The sequence below is a fragment of the Pleurodeles waltl genome, chromosome 2_1 (assembly GCF_031143425.1).
Source record: "Pleurodeles waltl isolate 20211129_DDA chromosome 2_1, aPleWal1.hap1.20221129, whole genome shotgun sequence".
Classification (NCBI taxonomy): domain Eukaryota; kingdom Metazoa; phylum Chordata; class Amphibia; order Caudata; family Salamandridae; genus Pleurodeles; species Pleurodeles waltl.
This window is the reverse complement of record NC_090438.1, coordinates 180,481,521-180,506,050: the sequence shown is the minus strand read 5'-3', so window position 1 is coordinate 180,506,050 and position 24,530 is coordinate 180,481,521. Positions and strand designations below refer to the sequence as shown.

Here is a 24,530-nt window from a genome sequence, read left to right as displayed (position 1 = left end):
TAAACACCGCTCACCACATTTCAGTCTGTTTGACTCATCCTATCGAAGTTTGCCCTCAGCAAAATAACTTCGATGGATAGTCAATCTATTTTATGTTCCACAGTGGTCTTGGTGTCTGTTACTGCCCTTCAGCACATCTTTGAGGGTAGCTTCCTCATCATGTGCCGTGCTTGCCTTTCCTCTTGCCCTCAACATGAATACCTTGTCTTGGATGTCTTCAGTTTTAGGTTATTTTTCACAAAATGTTTAGTTGTTCATTTTGTCTTCTTGAGCTGTTCTGCTGCTACGGACCCTTACCATATTACATTCTTTATACTCCTCGTCTGAGCAATCCAGAACTCGAAATTACTATAATTATTTGCTCTTCGCAGATAGGGGGACCCAAAGAAGGAGCAGCACCCCTCATTCAACTCTTCTTCAGTTGTCTCACAGTCTACTCATCACCGCCCACCTAGAGAGTCATGCATAGGAGATTCCAGTCAGCATGTCACCATTTTTGCCTTGGTCTGTCGACTTTTGCCTGGTTCTGCTAGCAGACTCTTATTCGGCAAGTTACCTGTTGCAGGGTCTATTGGGTAACATTGTCGATTATCGATTTGTTCTGCCTTGCTTATTCTGGTCGCTCTTGCAGGACTTGGGGTTTTCTTCTCCCCCTTCTATTTTCCAGCCCCCAATTCTCCCTCTATCTGGTCCAGGCTTTCCTCTACCCCGGGATTGCAACACAATATTGGTCTAATCACTGTTTTGTAGGCTGGGAGAGCACTGACTGTATATTGACAATTGGTAACAGCCTCACATCTCACGAGGCAGATGATAAGCCTCTATGTCCTCTGCACTGATATGCAAGTTGCATGTTCTGCCTGGTATTCACCAATGCCCAATATACAGTTCCACAGTCATATAGAGTATTCTGGGCCAAGTTTCTTTCTGCCCCGGGTTTCTTCTTTCATGAGGCAGGCTACCATTTTCCATCCTCCTTTATCCGGAGCACGACTACCACTTGAGTCTCCCTGATCCCACCCGTTAACCCCAGCTACCTCAGCCCAGGTCACTCACCCCCAGGACCACGCCACTCTTGATAGGGCACCGCCTTGGCTTCCCCAACCAGCTGCTCATCTTGGAGCCTACTGCGCACTCTGCTGCAGACGGGCACCCCTTCCTCTGCAGCCCTTTCTTTATTTACGTCTGATGTGCACCTCATGATAGAATCAGGAATCAACTTTTTCAATAGTATAGTTATATAGAAGGCCTCGTTAAGATAATAGTATGCCCCTTCTCAACCTCTGGTCCTAAATGGTGTATCTGCCAGAGTAACACTCCTAGTGACACAACAATACTCTATGATCTGTCACAATCATAGTGGAGCAGGGAGGCATGAAACACATAGAAAAGAAGATGGGGCAACTTGCCTTACTTCTACTAGGCGCAATATGGTCCTGCATTGGTTCTCATCTGAAAAAACAGATGGGACAAACATTGTCACATTGAGAACCATCAATGGGTTCACTGGCCCCACCTCTATCTATGGCAGGGGCAATAGCGTGTCACTGGTTGTATGTCAGAATATCAGGCGTACACATATTTTTCTACAAAATAATTTTAACAGGCATGTCAACTACCAACAATTCTTGAAGAGGAGTATACAGTAGGTCAGTATAGACTTCTTTTCTTTATACCACATCTAAGTACTTTGAAGATATCTCTAAGTATAAACAGATATGTGGAGCTAAGAAAAGTAATGCTATGCTTAGTAACAAACATTTCTTCTGCAATATTTTGATAATCAATATTCTGGCTACCACATTTTTATAGCATGTTTACAACTCAATTTTCTAATATATTCAGTCCCCCATTATGAATACAACAGAGCAAGTCCTGAGAAAAACCTCATTTTTTCCTCACAGTTGACATGCACTGTGCCCGGCTCCAAAGTTGCTTGCTTTGAGGTCTGTGAGCATCAATTCTACCAGGGCGGCTCCTCCATAAGGGCGGAGGAGCGTCGCCCTCCCACCAGCAGCGGCAACTGCAAACCTTTTACAAAAAAACGATCATAAACTGATTTTATGATTATTTTTTGGTAAAATGGGCGGGGCCACGGGGGTGACGAGTGCACAGCACAGCACCCCCCCCCCCCTCAGGGCGCATGTGTGTTTGCCCGGCCGTCTGCTGGGAGCCTGTGCCTGCCTGCAGCGAGACGGGAGGTGGCAGAGGAGCAGCGCGGGAGCAGAGGTAAGTATTTTGGGTTTTTTAATAAAAAAAAATTTAAATGTAATTCTTCCCCCCTCAACGTGCGCCGCCTCGCCCCTTCTAATTAGCACGAGCCACAACTGAGTTCTACAGAACATCAAAATGGGAATCTCCAGCATGGAGAACACCACAGCGACTCGCACAACAACACTTCAAGTCTTACCTTTACATGAGCAACATTTGCCAATCAGAATGAATTATAAATACTTTTGGAGAAATGAGTGTCTAGGGATGTGAGCGCAGGGGAGTAGTGTTGGAGTGCTGGATGCCAGGCACCAGCTAGGTACTCATTTTGCCAATTTATATTGCCAAGTGACAAATATTTTGCTCTAGTTTCGTGTACAAGTTCAACTTACATGTGGGAGGTATACACAAAAAGCGATTTTAGACTCCTAAATCGTTTCACCCTTTTTGTACATTACCACACAATTGTGTAATATCGTGCATACAAGAAATCACACTCGAGGCTAGGAGTGAGTGTTCCAGGGCGGAGATGATTGGAAAGTTTGGGAACACCTACAAAAACAGAAGTGGGCGTATTCCCAAACCCTTTCCAGAACCATTACTACCCTGGAAATGGTCGGCGATTTGGTCCTGCCAAAAACAGAAATAACTCCCTTTTCAGGGTAGCATTGGAAACAGAAAGAAAGAACATGACTGGAGGCTTAGAGCATAACCTGCAAAGCCTTTGTGAGTTCCCTAATCAACAACACCCATGCAAGGCCTTAAACAACCCTTCACCCTAACTGAGACTAGTGCTGCACTATTTGTAAGGAGGCCTCACTTGGCTCATGGTTCAAACTATATCCCAGCATGTGCTTGTGCTGGATCGTGTAGTTTGGGTAGCATTTTATTCCAAATATTGAATGGTTTCCTATCTTCATGTGGCATAAAAAGGTGGTGTTGTTCTTTTCTACAAGAAACGCAGCACGGCGGACCCTGGTAGTTAATGTCTAACTTCCCTCTTGGGTTTATCTAAAAACATTTGCATCTTTTAGGCAGGTTGTTATTACGCCAATCCAGACATAGGCTGACTGTAAAAAATGTCTTAATAGATGCTCATGCTGATTTCTGTAAGGACTTTGACTGTGAAACAGATTACATACTAAAAACAAGCATTTGCAATGCAATGGGTCTCTGTTTGCTCGAGTTAAAGTTATTAGCGTTGTAAATTCTATAGCAGGACCGGAGGCGAGGATTATGCATATCTTTCTTCACTTTTTATTGATCAGCAAGTTCAAAGTTAAACAAAAATGAACAGAAAAACTACAAGTTCCATGAAGCCGCCGCCATGGTAACCAGTATCCAATGAGGTTCCTCCTTTCACGCTGGTATAAATATCCTCAGCTGCGACACACTTCCTCTTTCTTCACTGCTCCGTCAGATAAGTGCCTTTACTGCCTCCGTTTAAATTTGCTCTTAGCATTGTGTTTGCTTTGTTTGGCGCGTTCTTGCCTTTGGCCTGTGGTAGCAACGAGGGTTGTTACGGGAGTGCTCGACTCGGAACACCCGTTCCGCTCGAGCGCTTCGACGTTGTATTTTTGTATGTTTGGCCTGTTGTAGCAACGGGCGTTGCTACGAAGGTGCTAGGAACAAGACGTTCCGCTCGAGCGCCTTTATTTTCTTTGCTTACACGCGTCGCACTCGGCTGAGGGCGCGCGGTGCTTGTTTAAAGCGTTTTTAGCGCTCGGCTGTTCTGAACACTGGGCGCTCGGTTTTGGAGCCATTTTCTTCCATATTTTGCAACACCTCTGTGTTTTTTGCTGTTCCCTACCCCGTGACACCAGTTGGTCGGTTATACCCCGAGGGGAAGTAATTTTTGTTATAATTGTGTTCTTCTTGACAGAGGGGGTAGGGAATTACCCTTTATATATTTTTATAGGGTGTAATTCTCTGTCACATTATTGCGCTTCGTCTGAACCTCAGCATGCAATCCTCTCAGGAACATGAGCCTTTTGCCAACATGTCCCCAGGTGAGGGTACCTCTCACCGTACCATCCCCCCTGGGGTGGACGCTTTGTTCTCGCAAGCGATTTCGCACGCCCTGGCCCCTCTTAGGGAGACCGTAGCTAAACTCACAGAGCAGGTGTCCAAGGGTACGGGCATGTTTGGCGTGACGGGAGCGGAGGGTGATTCATCTACCCTTTCGGCCCCCAGGAATAGGCGCAAGCGCGACGCGGGGCACCTGGAGGATAGCGATTTTTTTTATCACACTCCAAGAGTGCGCGCGCGCATACGCGTTTACCCTCCCGGGAGGGTCGATTGCCCGGAGTAATGGGTGACATGCTTCACCATCTATGGAACCCTAATTCAGGGTCACCTAAAGGCATCATGGGTGGTTCAGACGAGGATTCCTCATCTTTGGGCGATGCCTCAGGTCGCCCTTTGCGTCCTAATGCTACCCTACCGGATCCTTCTGACCCTGGGGATTCGGACTCAGATATGTTTGAACCGGAGGGTATATACCATCCACGTTCCTCTGAGTAGCGCCCAGACCTCAAGGTTGCGGAATCTGTCGCCAGTAAAATTAGGCAACCCTTGGACAAGGAAGTGCGTGCTCGTTTACGGGCGAATGCCCACGCCCATCTTTATCAGATAAGGTCGCTTTTACTCCGGATATAGACCCAGGTCTCTATTAATTAAAATTGACCCCAAATTGGGGGAACTTTCAAATTCGGAGGCAGGGGCTATTGCCCAAGGCAATTTATTTGGGGACCCTTTCGTAAAAGAATTGGGTAAGTTCGTGGCTACTTTTTCGGCTCTGGATAAAGCCCAGTCATCTATTAAAAAGATTTTTCCCAGTAAGGTTTTTTGGCGGGGCCGGACGAGGCAGGGGTCGCTCTTCCGGACGTCCTTACCAACAAGGCCCCGGTTCCTTCCGAAACCACGGTTGGCGTGATGGCCGACAGGGAACGTTCTTCCCCAACAGAGGAAGGGGTAAAGGCAGAGCTTCCAGAACCGCACGTGGGGCAGCTAATGCCCCAGGAGGTCCCTCTGGTAAGGCTTATCCCTTTTTCCCCTCGAAATTTCGGAGGGAGATTGCAGTATTTCAAGACCAACTGGAGACGTATTACATCAGACGCTTGGGTGCTACAGTCAGTGTCGGGGTTTCAAATAGAATTCTGGGGTACCCCTATTCAAGGGAAACTGCCACCACCGATAGTGTTTTCTGCAGCAGACTGCCACCTCATAGATTTAGAAGTTCAGGATCTGCTGGACAAGGGCGCCATAGCCTTAACTTCGCGGCACCCCAGGGGTTTTGTAAGCAACATCTTCTTAGTAGAGAAGGAGGACAAGGGTTTTCGGCCTGTCATCAATCTTCGAGCATTCAACGAATGGGTTGTTTACAGGCATTTCAAAATGGAAGGTGTTCATTTGCTCCGCGACCTCCTTCTTCAGGGGGACTGGATGGTGCGCCTAGATCTCAAGGACGCATACTTCACCGTCCCTATTTTTCCCCCTCATCGCAGATTCCTACAATTCATCTGGAACAATCAGGTATTCAAATTTATCACTCTCCCGTTCGGTCTCTCGTCGGCACCGTGGTGCTTTACCAAACTCCTCAAACCAGTGGTGGAAACACTGAGGTTGCAGGGCATTCGGCTCATCATTTACCTGGATGACATCCTTTTATTGGATCAATCCAGGTCTCAACTTTTATCCAATATGAACACAACTATTGCTCTTTTCCAGGATCTGGGGTTTGTAATCAACCAACACAAATCGGAACTCTCTCCGACCCAATCGTTAATCTTCCTAGTCTTTCTCATAGATTCTCGGTCGGCATCCCTCAGTCTTCCGACGACGAAGATATCCAAGATAAAGAAGGTACTGAGGAAAGTCCTTCGGCGAGACAGGATTTCTCTACGTCGATTAGCCAGAGTGGTCGGCCTGTTTTCCTCCTCAATTCAGGCCATCTTTCCAGGTCCCCTTTTACTACAGAGCCCTACAGCGTCTGAAGGCCTTCCACCTGGTCCTTCAGGGTCATCTCTCTCTCATAGCTTGGAAGATTTCAGGCATCGTTGGCAAGACGGCCGACTTTCCCAGGAAGCTAAAAACTTCATTGCGCAAGCCTGGGCCCCTGGGACATGCAAACGATACAGTTCAGCATGGAACAGATGGTCTCGTTGGTGTGTGGGCAAACACCGCGATCCCATGGGGGCCAGTATTACAGACATCATAAATTTCCTTGCAGAATTAGCGGAATCTGGTCTCGCTTATTGTACGATTAATTCTTTTCGTTCAGCTATATCTGCGGGTCACCCCCCTCTGAACAACCTCCCGGTCGGCGAACATCCCTGGATATGTAAACTCCTCAAGGGTATTAGACTCTCCAGACCTCCACAGCCCAGATATACAAATCTCTGGGATGTTAACATAGTCCTTAATCTTTTAGCCTCATGGCAGGATAATCAGTATTTGTCGCGGAAGGAGTTGTCTGCCAAATTAGCCATGCTTTTATGCCTCATTTCATGACAACGTGTGTCAGATATCAGGGCTCTGGATGTATCAGCTCGTGTCTTTACTCCAGAAGGAGTCACGTTTACTATTTCCAGGAGAACAAAGAATAATACCAGGTCGGTATCCTATCCCGCTTTTCCTGATTTCCCAAAATTATGCGTGGTTAGATTGTCTCAAGGTCTATGAGGAAATAACCGTGAATCATAGACCTCCAGGTGAAAATCAATTATTGATTTCCATAAAAAAAAAGAAAAAAAGAAAAAACGTTTAAGGCGATTTCTTCTCCTTCCATTGCCAGATGGGTCCGTTGGATTCTGTCTGAAGCAGATATCGATATTCAGGTTTTTGGCGCCCATTCTACACGAGGAGCCATGGCCTCAAAGGCCATACAAGTGGGGGGTAGATTGGACGACATCATGCATGCTGCGGATTGGTCTTCTGAATCCATTTTTTACTTTAAACCAATTCATGAGGCAGCCTCTCTGGTGGTAGGTAAGCTTTGAACTTGCATAATCCTCGCCTCCGGTCCTGCTATAGAATACGAAATTTCCTAGCTATCGTGAAGGAAAGTTTCAATTCTATTAAGGACACGGAGGCGAGGATTATCCCACCCACATACTACTCTCGAGTTTTCTGCCCACCCGAACTCTTATATCTTCGTATGGAGGTGGTATATTTGCATGTATACCTTTTATATCCTTATTTATTTATTTATTTATTTATTATTCCTTATCTTTGCTCATGTATCTAGTTTTTCTTTACACGATGTTGATAGTCATTAGGATTGTAATTATGATTCAAGTTTGTAAAATATGTATATTTCATACTTTATTGGCATTAGAATGCAATGTTGAGTTATCAGTTTGGGCCCTAATTTCACCGTCTTTTATAGGTTCCCAGACTACATCCAATTGACTCGAACAGGATTTCCGCAGTGAAGTCGAGGAAGTGTGTCGCAGCTGAGGATATTTATACCAGCGTGAAAGGAGGAACCTCATTGGATACTGGTTACCATGGCGGCGGCTTCATGGAACTTGTAGTTTTTCTGTTCATTTTTGTTTAACTTTGAACTTGCTGATTAATAAAAAGTGAAGAAAGATATGCATAATCCTCGCCTCCGTGTCCTTAATAGAATTGAAACTTTCCTTCACGATAGCTAGGAAATTTCGTATTCTTAACTGGACTTGTCTTGTCACTTAAACTGAAAATAAAAAGTAAAACAGTTGGCACAAGCTCACAAGCTAGCCGATTCAAAGCACCACGGCCGCCATAAGACTGAGAGCGAAGGAGAGACACAAAAGGAAAAAGAAGTAGGCTTGAAGTCAAACGTATCAGGGTGCACATGCAATTATCCATGTAATAGGGACAGTTGCAAAGGCAGTAACAAAACTGCCCCAAGGAGGGATACAAGTAAAGCATTTACCAATGATAACAAAGGATTTTTGAAAGGCAAGCCCACGAACGAGTGATAGTGATGGGCGTGCGGTGGGTGTGGTTAAAAGCCCACTGATATATTATAACACGTCAAAGCTCTTGCGTGCTCAACCTAAAAAGGGCCCCATTTTTTATTATTTTAAAATCTACTCATAATTTGGTTATGCGTTCAATCCTATGGTCTTCCTTAGACAAGATGAAATTAGTCCTAGCCTGATTAAACATTTCCAACAATTTCCTACATTAACACTTCTCTGCCATCCACTATGTCAGGTCAGTGCAAGAGCTGACATTCTTCCAATATCTATTAGGGTTAGATTTACTAAATTTTGCACCGGCACTCCTGTTGTGTGTTACACATCGGAGCACCTATACACTATCCACTATAAAGGCCTGCAAGGGCCACACAAAATTGCAAAGGTACATACAAACAATAATTAATATATCCCTTACAGAAAGTCGTCTTTTTTCTCGCTTCAATCATGTGTACCCTTTTCTGAAGTGACAACCAGGAGGATTCAATTTTCTCTTATCTTGATAACCCAGTTTTGAATGATACTTTGACCCCAGCTTTGCTGTTCCTGTTTTTTTGCCAGACAACTGTGGAGACGCTGTGTATGAGGTTAATTCCTCATTTGGTTCGCATTTTTCTAGATCAATACGGTGATTGTGCCTTTTCTATTCTGAAGATTTTGATATCAGGTGTTAGCCCTGAAGAAGTCCTATTGTATGACGAAACATGTGTCGGCTATAATTTCCAACTGATTGAGCTGAGGATCTAATTCACAACAGTTTGGACTGAAATCTATACCAATTGTTGAAAACACATGTTTATGAAATTACTTTTATCTCCTTGAATATGATGATGGTGGCCATAATTTCCAACTAAATGGCTGAGGACTTGATTCACACACAAATTGGACTGAAAGTCACAATGATTGGACTGAAAAGCATAATATTTGGTTGTGAAATATCATCTCAGGAAATGGGCTTGTATTGATTTATCTGATGATGGTACTGGAAAGTACAAAGTGACAATATTAATGTAATATTAAAGAGAAATGGTAAAATATACAGTGCAAATAAATGTTTGTAATTATATTTGATATGTAAAGAAAATAGTAAATGACACCAGGATGTCCCGAAATAATCTGTAATGGATGATTGAACAATTCTACAAATGGTTTGAATTGGATACACAGCTATTTACATATGTGTGCCTCACTTTTTTCTATTTTGGAGTATACTGGTCCCCTTCGGTTCCAGTTTACACACGTTGGCAGCAGGTGTAAGACAGTGTTTAGAGCACTAAGAGTATTAATATTACAATCCAATAAAATTGCAGGGATGTGCAGCTGAGGTAGACAGTGTTGCCTGTACACATCTACTGTTCCTGGATGAGCAAGGAAGATATCTATGCACAAGCCACTGTGTATCTCTTTACTATCAAGAGGCAATATTTATTCATCAATAAAAGGCAAACAAGAGCTACAAAGTCGGTCAAAAAGTATGTTCAGAAGTTCTCTTAAGATTACTGATAATTGTCTGAGACAGCTTGCTATTTTCTAGATGTTTTCCAATGTATTCTATGTACCTTTTGGTTGCAGTGAGTATTTAGTCTGCTAATATAAAAAAAAAGTTTTTAAAAAACCTGTAAAATTTGGTCAATGCAAAAAATAATCTATTGAGCAAATTTTTGCATTACACAGAGTCAGCTTTAGGGCAGTGCGACAGGTGCTGGCCTGGGGAGGGGCACACTTATCTCTGGGGAGGTGCAGTGTTTAGCAATAACTTATGATTTAAAAACGCCTGCTGCAGAGTTCCTTGCGCATCCAGCTTTCAGGCAGCAATAAAAATGTAAAGACAAGTCTTATGATTAATGTTCCTGCTATAGAGAGAGATGGAGTTTATTTCTCGTGGCAGTTTTGACTCACCACAAAGTAGCGGAGAGGGTTAATATGCCTGCTGCAAAGAACCATGGTTATCACAGATCTGTATTTTGTGTAGCTAGCTGAGTGGAAGAGTGACTGTTACCCACTGTCATAAAAGCGCTGCATGCAAACTGCATAAAATAGGTTAGGACCTTATGTTTTTTCCCCAGTCTTTCATTATCTATTCCTAATGTTGCTAAAAAGGGTTTGCTTGGGTAGACATACTTTCTTATTAGTAAAGCCAGCTGTTACCAGTGCTTAAAAACAAATTAAATGTATGTGGGAGAGGGGCTATCGAGAGATGGGGGTACTTCTGCCCGGTGGTAATGAGGGAATCAGAGGAAGAGGTCATGGATGGGGTGCCAAAAATGAGCGCCACCAGCTCTAAAGCCAGCCCTGGCGTTACACATCCATTAAGTCCAGATCTTTAAGTTACCTCTTATGTATTCTTTTTTTCAAGCTGGTGATGGTTTGATCTAGGCTGCTGGTGACTTTGCATTGTGTTGTGCTTCAGCTTATAATGACAGTCTACAATCAACAAAGAACATAGACTGCACCCCTGGAAAATATTATCGACAACCTGGAAAAGATGATGAAGCGAGGAAAGCCTGCCAGTTTAAGCGCTCAATGCTCCAGAACTGTTCAGGGATCGAGGATCCAACCTTTGGTTATTCTGTGGGACAACCCTGCCTCTTTCTGAAGATGAATCGGGTAATATTTAAATGTCGGATGTGGTAGGTGGCCGGAGTTGCCACTGAAGTGATGGCCAATTTACCGTAATTAATCCTAAAGAATTTTAACCCTATTTTGTTCTGAGAGATTGAAAGGAAAATGCTTAGTCAGCACAAGTTGAGGTGGTCATTGAGAACCTGCAGCCTAGTCAGGGAACCAGAGTCAGCCTTTTTCAATTTCCTTTAAAACTTGTGCAGAGCATCTCACTTGGGAACAAGAATTTCAGTCTGCAGTGCCTGGTAAAACCATGTCTAGGAATAAATCATTTGCTGCATTCATTTTTCACAAGAGTTGCTAAAACCTGTACTAGAGATGTGTAGCGCTAGCTGTGGGCACAAATGCAGTACCCACACCCACTGGCCGCATGAACAACTTATTCTTCAACCACTGGGGGAGAATGTGCCATGAAATAGCCAGTGTACAACATGTTTCCAAGAAATGGGAACCTTTCATGTTGTACTGATGGGGCACTATTACTAAGGCTAGATGATAAATATCAGTTCAACCTATAGAGGTATACGCTAATCTTTAATCCCTAGATGTTATACTTTCATTGGATATGTTTCGATACCACATTAATCCACATTTTCCCTCCTGTGTGGTTTTATACAAAATTAATCTTTATTAGAAATTCTTGCACAGCCAACCCATGTGTGTTTTGAGGAATAACCCTTTTCTTCAGGGCTGATTTGTCAATATCTGATATTTGAAGTCGATAGTTGCATCAAATGGATTTGCATCTCATTAAATAATTTCTTTAGACTAAATCAATGATCGCCCTATTCTCGTATCAGCAATCCCATCGCCTCTGTAAAACTCTGCTCTTTAATCCCTCTGTGTATATGACAAATAACCATCACATACGGAATTCTACTCCCATAGCCAGCACTGAAGTGTGCATGCATGTGTGCTTTGACTCCACCGAAAATGGTGACCTCAGTGTGGATTCTGAATTACCCGAAGAGGTGTGCAAGGCATGGACTAAGTTGGTGTGTTTGTTTGAGAGCTGAGACTTAGTGAAGAAGAGGGGTGGGGGGAGGGGGTTGGACTAGTATTAAGGGGATGTGACTATCCATCACTCCTGTGTTTGACAAAATATCCCGCCTTTCCCTTCATAAGGTTTTGGCTACCATATTGCTAAAGAGTTGAAGCATCAGTACTTCATCCAAGAAGTCACTAATTTCAGTAATCTGGGAGCAGCAAATAAGGACTTGTGTTGCCAGTGACCCACACACCACTCCCATCAGTATTGGCTTGAGAGAATGTGCCTTGCCTGTTTGGAGACTTATTTGCCCTAACGGACAACCTTTGTCTCAATCACAATAGGAGCTCATCTATGCAGTTTTTTGTAAACCCAGCAAATCTCAGAAGTTCATTTATGAGGCCTGAACTGCGCCACCTATTGTGAAAGATGTGATGGTGCTCCAAAGACTAATTATAAGAACTAGGCCGCAGAACTGAACTAACATTGAGGAACTGTGAAAGTGCGCCATGTTATATATTTGACATCTGAGGCCTGCATTCTTCTTTCTTATTGTATGTAGGTTCACCCTCCTGTTCCATCCTAAAGCATTTCCCAGGGTTCTGCTGCAAATCTCATTAACTTGTTGTAGGAACTCTGTCAGAGCCAGGTAAGGTTACTGGATCCTCCATGTTGTTCAAAGGCAGAACAGTTCAAGTATCATGACTTCAAAGGAGCTGCTTCCCTTCCTGATACCTGAAGGTGTGGACTTGTACATAATCTTTCTTCTAAAGGAGGCGGCACAGGCACAGGCTCACGTTCAAATACATATAACATGGTCCTCTTTCACAGCTCTTCACTTGTGACCCGCGGACAGTGGAGCCAGAAAAAGTGATATTGGATAAAGTGGCACATAGAAGGCCCCTTTTCACAGCGCTTCCTGCAGTGATGACCCATAGTAGCCACTCTACAACTACGTTTGAAGCACGGAGTCACGTGATGACATTGTATGGGACTGAGGAAAACTTAATGAACGTAGTGGTCTAAGCTGCTAAGGACTATGCTTCTTTGGACCTACTGGGGCCAGAAAGGGCAGTGGACCCGACACAGAATCCTTTCATAAGATCAGAAATACGACATACAGCATGAGAATGTCAGACCCCTCATGGCACCACCAAACAAACCCTCTTGTGACTTTAGCGCAATGGTACCTACATCAATGCCGCCTAAAGAGAGGGCTAGATGACGTTGGCATCCAGAGCTTCAGCCTCACCCACACACAGATCGCCCCAGTGCTGGCTCACATCAATATCACGTCCACACAGAGGAATGTATTCACAGTCATTTATTCCAATGCACACAATAAGCCCACCAGCTTCCCATTCCTGACAGCAACTGTCGGGAAATAGAACCACTGCCCTGACAGATAAGCAAGCAGATGAAGAGGGGTTGTCATGATCCACAAGGACAGTCTCAGCACACCTCGAACTCTCTCCAAAACACCACCATGCACAGTATGGTAGCATGTACAAACAACACCTACATAATTCTAACATGCTTTCAACCATCCAATGCAGATGAGCAGCAGCAGCTGCTAATATATCAAAGTGGTGGGGCGAGCGAAGGGCCCCACTACATCAGAAAAAGTGAAAACAGTAAATGCAAGCAAATGCCTCCTTGGCATAGTTACCCCTGACTTTTTCCCTTTTGTCGATGCCAGTTATGATTGCAAGTGCGCTGGGACCCTGCTAACCAGGCCCCAGCACCAGTGTTCTTTCCATAAACTGTACCTTTTTTCCCACAATTGGCACAGCCCTGGCACCCAGATAAGTCCCTTGTAAATGGTACCTCTAGTACCAAGGGCCCTGATGCCAGGGGAGGCCTCTAAGGGCTACAGCATGTCTTATGCCACCCTGGGGACTCCTCACTCAGCACACGCACACTGGCTCACAGCTTGTGTGTGCCGGTGGGGAGAAAATGACTAAGTCGACATGGCACTCCCCTCAGGGTGCCGTGCCCACCTTACACTGCCTGTGGCATATTTAAGTCACCCCTCTAGCAGGCCTTACAGCCCTAAGGCAGGGTGCACTATACCACAGGTGAGGGCATATGTGCATGAGCACTATGCCCCTACAGTGTCTAAGCAAAACCTTAGACATTGTAAGTGCAGGGTAGCCATAAAGAGTATATGGTCTGGGAGTTTGTCAAACACGAACTCCACAGTTCCATAATGGCTACACTGAAATCTGGGAAGTTTGGTATCAAACTTCTCAGCACAATAAATGCACACTTATGCCAGTGTGGGATTTATTGTAAAATGCACCCAGAGGGCATCTTAGAGATGCCCTCTGAATACCAGTCCGACTCCTAGTGCTAGGCTGACCAGTTTCTGCCAGCCTGCCACAACCAGACGAGTTTCTGGCCACCTGGGGAGAGTGCCTTTGTCACTCTGTGGCCAGGAACAAAGCCTGTACTGGGTGGAGGTGCTTTGCACCTCCCCCTGCAGGAACTGTAACACCTCAAAGGCTCATGCCTTTTGTTACAGCACCCCAGGGCATCCCAGCTAATGGAGATGCCCACCCCTCCGGCCACTGCCCCCACTTTTGGCGGCAAGGCAGGAGAGGATAATGAGAAAAACAAGGAGGAGTCACCAACCAGTCAGGACAGCCCCTAAGGTGTCCTGAGCTTAGGTGACCCCTGCCTTTAGAAATCCTCCATCTTGAGTTTGGAGGATTCCCCCAATAGAGTTAGGGATGTGCTCCCCTCCCCTCAGAGAGGAGGCACAAAGAGGGTGTAGCCACCCCGCAGGAGAGTAGCTATTGGCTACTGCCCTCCTGACCTAAACACACCCCTAAATTTTGTATTTGGGGGTGACCCAGAACCCAAGAAATCAGATTCCTGCAACCTACACAAAGAAGAAGGACTGCTGACCTGAAAGCCCCACAGAGACGACGGAGACGACAACTGTCTTGGCCCCAGCCCTACCGGCCTGTCTCCAGACTCAAAGAACCTGCACAGCGACGCATCCGACAGGGACCAGCGACCTCTGAAGCCTCAGAGGACTGCCCTGAACCGAAGCAGCAGGAAACTTTCGAGAACAGCAGCACTGTTCAAAAACAGCAACAACTTTGCATCTTTCTAGCAACTTTCAAAGACCTCACTCTTCCCGCCGGAAGCGTGAGACTTCACCCTCTGCACCCGATGCCCCCGGCTCGAGCTCCAGAGAACCAACACTGCAGAGAGGACTCCCAGGCAACTGCAACTCCGTGAGTAACCTGAGACGACCCCCCTGCACCTCCACAGCGACGCATGCAGAGAGGATCCAGAGGCTCCTGACCGCCACTGCAAGGAACAAAGAACCCAACGCCTGGACCAAGCGCTGCACCTGCAGCCCCCATGATCAAAAGGAACTGAACTCCAGTGCAGGAGTGACCATCAGGCGACCCTCTGCCTAGTCAGTGGCTGGCCCGAGAAGCCCCCTCTGCCCTGCCTGCACCGCTAGAGTGACCCCCAGGTCCTTCCATTGATTTCTATTGAAAACCCGACATCTGCTAAGCACACTGCAACGGGCCGCCCCTGTGCCGCTGAGGGTGTGTTTTGTGTGCCAACCTGTGTCCCCCCAGTGCTCTACAAAACCCCCCTGGTCTGCCCTCTGAAAACGCAGGTACTTACCTGTTGGCAGACTGGAACCGGAGCACCCCTGTTCTCCATAGGTGCCTATGTGTTTTGGGAACTCCTTTGACCTCTGCACCTGACCAGCCCTGTGTTGCTGGTGCAGTGACTTTGGGGTTGGCTTGAACCCCCAACGGTGGGCTGCCTATGCCCAGGAAACTGAACTTGTAAGTGCTTTACTTACCTCAGAAACTTAACCTTACTTATCTCCTCCAGGAACTGTTGATTTTTGCACTGTGCCACTTTTAGAATGGCTTATTGCCATGTTAACCAATACTGTGTATGTTACTGCTCTAATTCAAAGTTCCTTACTTACCTGTGTGGAGTACCTTGCATTTTATGTACTAACTTCACATATTGAATCTTGTGGTTCTAAAATAAATTAAGAAAATATATTTTTCTATATAAAAACTATTAGCCTGGAGTTCAGTCTTTGAGTGTGTGTTCCTCATTTATTGCCAGTGTGTGTACAACAGATGCTTAACACTACCCTCTGATAAGCCTACTGCTCAACCACACTACCTCAAAATAGAGCATTGGAATTATCTAATTGTGCCACAATCAACCTCTAAGGGGAACCCTTGGACTCTGTGTGCACACTATCTCTCACTTTGAGATAGTATATACAGAGCCAACTTCCTACAGTAATATAAGCAAATAAGCATGCACAATAAAAACATAAGAAAGCACTATATTACAATTAAAAATAAAATAATTGTACTTACCCGGGCTGCGTCGTCCTCTGTGTCCTTCCTAATCTCCGACCGGCACGAGTGGAAGCAGAAACTTCCCTAAGCAATCCTAGAGCTGCTCTCATGCTGTTAGGCAGCATGACAGCAGTGCCAGGATTGGATGGAGCATCCTTGCTGGACACTCTTTCAGGCCCTATAGGCCTGTGCTTGGTCTCCACCCAGCTGTCCAAGGGAGCCGGGTGGAGAGCTTCACAGTGCGCATGTCAGTTGGCCGGCACAAGTCTGCTGGCCAAACTCACATGTACACTTTGCAGTGTCTGGCCCGCACTGCTGTAGTCCTCAGTAAAAAGAGGACACGCCCCTTATTGCTCCAGGTCAGGCTGTCACACTATGTGAAAAATAAAATGGCAATTAAATTATTTAATTGCCATTTTATTATTCACGTTTAGCGTGGCTCGCAGCGGCCATGGGGGCAAAGCTCCCCCACCCTCAAAGAGGAACCACAGCTGTAGATGGTTTCTTTAAATTGTTCCTACACTACTACCAGACTTACGGTGGTCAAGAGTTTATCCCTCCAGATATTTGGTCTGACCTCAGGAGAGTCCACTTCAGCATTTCACTCCTTGCCATAAAAACACATATGGAAGTCAGGACACTTCCAGGCTGTTCTGATCCAATAAAAGCTGTCTTCAAAGGCATTAAAAAGAAACAAAACTAAACAATTTGTTAGTTAACCTTTAAGATCTCTCTAGGGGGTCACTTCCTGCCGCTCCACAGAGGCAGGAAAGGAACCAACCACATCTCACTGGTCACCCAGAGCAAATTCGAAAGAGATTTTTTTTTCCTGGGAAATATCGTGGTGCAAAAGGCAAGAGCCATAACCACAAAGCAATCCACAAAGTTGGTTTCTATGTGACAGGGCTTACCTAATGGATGCTGCGCTCTTTCATTGTGTCCGCACTTCTGCTGGGTGCTGGAGATATGTCCTTGTCTGATTAATTGGTCTCTTGCTGTGTGGACTTTGAGTTTGCTTACGAATACACCATTTAATAAGAACTAAAACATAGTTTTAAAACGTTTTTTGAAAAAAAAATACACTTGACTCAACTAACCCCAACTACCATCCCTTCGCAGGACAGCTGGGGGTCTTCAGAACTCTAGAGAAAGTGGTTACAACCCAATCCCTAAACCATGTGGAACAGAGCAAGATCTTAGACCCCAACTGTAAAAAGTGGACTGTTATTTTGGGGTGGACAGTTGACTTCTTCAAGGAAAAATACTACTAACTTGTGAAGCTAAATTAACCTGAGCTCAACTTCCTAGTAACCATGGCACAGAGTACACAGGCTTAAATTAGGGGAAGGTGCAAACTATGCAGTGCCAAAACAGTAATAAAGTCAAAACATCTAAACAATGAATATCCTAAATTAAATTGAGAAAAATAATTTAAAGAGAAATGACACTAAAAAAGCAAAAATGAAATAAGGGGAACCGGGATGTAAATAAAAATATATTGTAAATATAAATAGCTCCAAAAATCATTAAGCGCCATTGATAGTCTATAGTCACCATAGGCTGGAACCAAGCCACAATTTGAGGCCAACTTCAATGAACTGTCAGATCAGATAGGCCAACCTGGATGGCCCAGTGAAGGCTTTTACCTCTGGTCGTAGGGGCATATTTATGAACCCCTTGCGCTGCCATTGCGTCAGGCTTTGTGACGCAATTGTGGCACAAACCTTGAACTCATATCTATGAGGTCACACAAAGCCACTTTGCATGGCTTTGAATGGCCTCATAGATATGTAGTAAGGCAAGGCAACACAAATTGCTGCATTACCTTACTCTGTGCAGGGAAGACATTCCATGGGTATTGCAGTGGGTGTTCCCATGCAACACCCAAAGATTTTGGTGCATACCCAGATTTACAAGACCTTGTAAGCCTGGGGATGTGCCAAACCTTATGCCTCCCCAGGGGAGGCGCAACGAGGAGAAATATCTTTATTTCTCCTCTTTCCATGTGTGCTGCAGCACAGAAGGTACTCCTTCCTGCACAAAACAATCCTGGATGCAATGTAGACACCCTTTCACAATGGTGGAAGGGTTCTTGCTTTGGTGCTAGGCAGCCAAAGGTGCACAAGCACAAGGAAAGGACAGGAATGCACCATATGATGTTGAATACAGCATGCTCCTGTCCTTTCACTGTGATGCAAGGCAGCTGTGGGTCTCTAGTTGGCAGAGGAATGCACTGTGCCCAAGTAGGGCCCACAATCCTAGTCGGTGTAAGTCAGTTACACTCCATAAATTAACCTCTGCCCACCCTCTAGTAGCTTGGCACAGAGCAGTCAGTCTTAACTTAAGAAGCAAAGTGTAAAGTATTTGTGCAACACAACCACACTGTAGTACAATGCAAACACTACAAAAAGACCTCACACCAGTTTAGGAAAATAGAGAATGTTTATCTGAGTGAAATAAGACCAAAATGACAAAAATCCAATCAGTAAAAGTCGAGATATTAATTTTTACATATTAAATGTAAAAGCTGTGCTTAGAAGTCAAGTTACTTGAGATCACACTAAACTGGTGCAAATCCAAAGTTTGGAGGGTAGGCTGGCCACAGAAATCACACTAGGACTGCTGTTGTATGGAGCAAAGCGCTGACACTGAGGGCACGGTGTGTTAATATTTTCCACGCCGGCAGGTCACTGCGTCATTGTCGGGCTCTGTAGAGATGAATGCAATGCATCATCGTTGAGCTGCGCAAAGTGTCATTGTTGAGCCATGCAGGCTGTGGATATGATGTCGTGGAGCAGCCTCTGCATCTGCATTGAATGAGCAATGCAGAAAAATGTTACACGCATTTGTGGTGATGTGTTGGTTTTTGCAGAAATCAGCTGCCATACCCACTTCTGAGGAGCAGGACTGGAGAGGGGCACCTCATGCAAGGATAGTACTCACTGAATGCAGAGTCTGGCAGCACTAGTAGAATTGCAAGCAGTCTTTGATGTCCCTGAGACTGCAGAAGAACAGGGGGCAAGCCAGCAAGCCTTGGAGACACACTGGTTCAGCAGGATGGGTCCAGTCCTTGTCCTTAGCAGGGAAGAGATCAGCAAGCAGCAGGGCAGCAAAGCAATACAGAGAAGCAGTTCCTTGGAACAGTCAATCCAAGCACAGTGTCAATTCTTACAGCACATCAGTCTTTACTCCAGCAGAGTTCTTCCCAAATCCTGTAGTGATCTGATTTCAGGGATGTCAAAACCTCAGTACTTATATCAAAAAGTGCCTTTGAAGTGAGGGTGACTTCAAAGTAGCTCCTTGAAGTGCACAGGTCCCCCTTTCACCCCAGCCCTGGCTCCAGACTATCAGTGGGGGGTAATCAGTCCTTTGTGTGGGGCTCAGGCCACTACCCTTTGAAGTGTGAGCACCTCCCACCCTCCCTTCTCTGGAAGACCCATCAGTATGCAGAGGAATGCAGATGCAGTTGAGTGTCCTGTGTTGTGACTGCCTGGAAGGAATGCACAAAGTAGCTGTCATCCAGCCCAGTACAGACGTGTATTGTAGACAGGCTGTCAGGTACACAGAGCAGTAAGATCAGAGAATGCCCATTTTCTAAAAGAAGCATTTCTAAAATAGTAATAATAAATCCAACTTCGCAAGTAAAGCGGACATTCCAATTGTATGAAACATGATGCAACTACTCCTTTCTGATCCGTAATTACAACTTAAAAACATTAAGGAATTCCCAATTCTGGCCTATGAGAAGAGTAAGCATCACAATAGTGAAAACAACTTTGGGAGTTTTTCACTACCAGGACATGTAAAACTTAAAAGTACATGTCCTGTCTTCTACTTACACAGCACCCTACCCTATGGACTACCTAGGATGTACCTTAGGGGTAACATATGTAATAAAATGGAAGTTTAAGGCTTGGCAAGAAGTTTGAAATTTAAATGGCAGTGAAACTGCACACTCATGCTCTGCATTGGCAGGCCTGAGATATGTTAATAGGGCTACTTAGTTGGGTGGCACAATCAGTGCTGCAGGTCCACTAGTAGCATTTAATTTACCGGCCCCGGGTATATGGAATACCACTTTACAAGGGAATTACAAATACATTAAATATACCAATTGTGGCTACACCAATGTGACCATGTTTAGGGGAGAAGCACATGCACTTTAGCACTAGTTAGCAGTGGTAAAGTGCTCAGAGTCCTAAGGCCAGCAAAAATATACAGCAAAAACAGAAGGTGAAAGGCAAAAGGTCTGGGATAAGACCACCCAATGGATGCCAGGTGTAACAGCAGCGCAGCAAGGTGACTAACTGTGCTGCCCTGACCAAACCCCTTAGTCTGACAATATGAGGAGAAAGGTTTCTAGCAGTGCATGGTGGTAGGCTTTATCTGGCAGTAGATACAAAGTGGGATAAGTGTTGGGTGATATCCCACTGAAACTACACTTTAGGCAGAAAAAGCGCATACAGGGAGAAATTTCACTTTCCTTCCTGCCAAAGTCCACTGTCACCCAGAGGTGGTTTTGTACCTTCGGCCAGGCAGGATTTGTTTGTTTGGACTTAGTCTCCAAAACGGAGGTCCTTTTTCTTCCGGTAGGGCAGGGCAGCAGGCCATATCCGACAAGGGCTCCACCAGGTTGGATACTTTCTCAATGAGGGTCTGCTTAAACAGACTTACTGCTGCAGTGAAGTTTAAAATGAGATGAACCTGTTTCTTCAGCCCGATAGTCACACCTTCACCGGATTGGCACTGGTGGTTAGTCCCAGTCCTCCAGGGCTAGGGCATCAGAATTGTTTCAAGTCCCAAACTTGGCAAGGATAAGTTGCTATTTTCTCAGCTCTTCACCTAAGGCTCTCAGATGTCATGGGAGGTTGTTAAAACTTTAGGGCTTGATCTGGCAAATGCCTTGAGCAGGATCCAATGCAAATCTAGTTGAGACAGGGTAATTGGAAAACCAGGAAAAGTAGTTCTTTAGATTTTCTGTGTCCCTGTACCCACACAGGAGATTTGACCACTTACCCTTGGAGTCCACTTCTTTGTCCTGGATGCAAGACAAAGCAAATCCAAACCTTCAGAGCTCCTCTTGAGTTACAGAAAGCATGGTCTAGTCCTCTTCTGGTCTTCCTCAGGTCCAGAAAGTACTCAGGGGAGGGTTCCTTGATGTACCACATTTAAGGATTGCACTAGTCAGTAGGTGGGGATGACTCCTGCTCCTCCTTTAACCAATGGGGTAAAAGATCCCAGAGGTTATCTGTAGGAAGTTGGCTCTGTATATACTATCTCAAAGTGAGAGATAGTGTGCACAGAGTCCAAGTTTTCCCCTTAGAGGTTGATAGTGGCAACATTAGATAATACTAATGTTCTATTTTGTGGTAGTGTGGTCGAGTAGTAGGCTTATCAGAGGGTAGTGTTAAGCATTTGTTGTACACACACAGGCAATAAATGATGGAACACACACTCAAAGACTTAACTCCTGGCCAATAGTTTTTATATAGAAAAATATATTTTCTTAATTTATTTTAGAACCACAAGATTCAAGATTTGAGGTAAGTACATAAAATGCAAGGTACTTCACACAGGTAAGTATAGAACTTTGATTTAAAATAGTAGTACATACAGTTTAGGTTAAAATGGCAATAAGCTATTTTAAAAGTGGACACAGTGCAAAAATCAACAGTTCCTGGGGGAGGTAAGTTTGGTTAGGTTTCTCAGGTAAGTAAAGCACTTACAGAGTCAGTCTCCTGGGCATATGTAGCCCACCGTTGGGGGTTCAAGGCAACCCCAAAGTCACTGCACCAGCAACACAGGACCGGTCAGGTGCAGAGGTCAAAAGAGCTCCCAAAACACATGCACCTATGGAGAACAGGGGTGCTCGGGTTCCAGTCTGCTAGCAGGTAAGTACTTGCGTCTTCGGGGAGCAGACCAGGGGAGTTTTGTAGAGCACTGGGGGACACAAACAGGCACACAAAACACACCCTCAGCGGCACAGGGGCGGCTGGGTGCAGTGTGCAAAGTAGGCGTCGGGTTTGCTGTTGAAAGCAATGGAGGGACCAGGGGTCACTTAGGCGATGCAGGCAGGGCACAGGGGGGCTTCTCGGGCCAGCCACCGACTGGGCTGGGAAGAGGGCCGCCTGCTGGTCACTCCTGCACTGGAAGGTGGTTCCTCTTGGTCCTGGGGGCTTTGGGTGCAGTGCTTGGTCCAGGCGTCGGGGTTCCTTGTTACCAGGCAGTCGCAGTCAGGGGGAGCCTCTGGATCCTCTCTGCAGGCGTCGCTGTGGGAGTGCAGGGGGGTCGACTCAGGGTACTCACGTTGTCGTAGTCGCCTGGGAGTCCTCTCTCCGGTGTTAGTTCTCTGGAGCTCGAGCCGGGGGCATTCGGTGCAGAGTGAGAAGTCTCACGCTTCGGGCGGGAAGAGAGAGTTCTTTAAAAGTTGCTTTAAAGTTGCAAAGTTATTGCAGTTTTTGAACAATGCTGCTGTTCTCTGGAGTTTCTTGGTACTTCGGGTTCAGGGCAGTCCTCTGAGTACTCGGAGGTCGCTGGTCCCTGTCGGATGCGTCGCTGTGCAGGTTCTTTGAGTCTGGAGACAGGCCAGTAGGGCTGGGGCCAAGTCAGTAGTCGTCTCCGTTGTCTCTGCGGGGCTTTCAGGTCAGCAGTCCTTCTTCTTGTTGTAGGTTGCAGGAATCTGATTTCCTGGGTTCAGGGTTGCCCCTAAATACTAAATTTAGGGGTGTGTTTAGGTCTGGGGGCAGTAGCCGATGGCTACCGTCCTTGAGGGTGGCTATAACCTCCATGTGCCTCCTCCCTGAGGGGAGGGGGGCACATCCTAGTGGGGGATCCTCCAAAACCAAGATGGAGGATTTCTGAAGGCAGGGGTCACCTCAGCTCAGGACACATTAGGGGCTGTCCTGGCTGTTCGGTGACACCTCCTTGTTTTTCTCATTATCTCCTCTGGACTTGCCGCCAAAAGTGGAGGCTGTGTCCAGGGGGTGGGCATCTCCACTAGCTGGAGTGCCCTGGGGCATTGTAACATGAAGACTGAGACTTTTGTGGCTCACTGCTAGGTGTTACAGTTTATGCAGGGTGGAGGTGTTAAGCACCTCCACCCAGTGCAGGCTTTGTTTCTGGCCTCAGAGAGCACAAAGGCTCGCACCCCAGGGGGTCAGAATCTCCACTGGTACCTTTTACAAGGGACTTAACTGTATGCCAGAGGTGTGCCAATTGGGGAAACAATGGTACATTTTTAGTGAAAGAACACTGGTGCTGGGGCCTGGTTAACAGGGTCCCAGCACACTTCTTAGTCAAGTCAGCATCAATATCAGGCAAAAAGGGGGGGGGGGGGGTAACTGCAACAGGGAGCCATTTTCCTGCATTATCTCTACCCACTTTTCTAGCAGATCCTGTTTACCCTACTGAAAACAATCCCACAGTGCACCTTACTACTGAAATTCAAGATGGGGAATCCTTTCTCCCTTGTGCACAACCTTTGGTGTCCACCCAGAGGTGAGGCCAGGCAAATAAGCAGTCCCTTCCCTATCTCCACTCCTAACTGGGTTTAGGTGTAGCTTCCCTCTCAGTGGGTTTGGACCCTCCATGACTAGTGGGCCTAAGGAACAAAAGCGTGCCATCCGCCAGGTATCACTTTATATCTACTTTTGAAAGGACGGACCTCACCTTGGTCCCTTTAAAGTTAATGAAGTTCCTGGGTACACCCAAACTGTCTTTCCTGCAAGGAGAAGACAAACAGCACCCCACATCAAGGCTATTGTTTGTGCTGTGGGAGTAGTTTTCACACCTCATTGTCGGAGAGGCACTGGCAGGCCAGATGTCTCCCAGGCTAATGCTAATTAGCCTAATGGGGGTATAGGAAAGAAAAGTATACTTTCTCAAAGTTATTTTTTAAATCCATTTAATTAAATCTGCCTTCACCAAAGAACTGGAGTTTTAATTAAACGTGAAAAATAGACTCTGAATGACTGTTCTAGCCATTTCATACCAAAGGTTACAGATTTAAGTTTATAATTTTAACTTTGACATTTTCTAGGATTCAGCTACAGCCCTGCCAGTGAAAATAGTTATTAAGGCCTAGTCACTGGAGGAACATGCCCACTCTAATTTACCACATTCAACTTTTAAATATGGCGCCCTACCTTGTTGGCAACAAGGTGTATTTAGGGGTGACTTATTTAGATGTAAAAGCAGGGCCTCCTACCTATCAGAAAGAGTTACTTTGACAGGCTCACAACAGGTGTGAGGCTGTCACAGTGAGGGTGCACATAGTACACCTGAAGTCATGTTTACGGGCCATCTCTGTGGACGCACAATCGGTGATACAGTCCAAAAGTGGCATTTAACTTCCAGGTCCTAGTTGCATTTTATACACCATATACT

The 24,530-nt window shown here is 45.6% G+C and overlaps 1 protein-coding gene across 1 annotated transcript in view; it reads left to right on the top strand.

Moving 5' to 3' along the window:
• ATP1B4 (ATPase Na+/K+ transporting family member beta 4) overlaps window positions 1–24,530 on the top strand; it is a 250,030-nt gene that overhangs the window by 179,785 nt on the left and 45,715 nt on the right. The window contains exon 6 of the mRNA XM_069212109.1: window positions 10,588–10,784. Within this exon, the coding sequence (XP_069068210.1) occupies window positions 10,588–10,784 (197 nt within the window). The remainder of the gene's footprint in view (window positions 1–10,587; window positions 10,785–24,530) is intronic.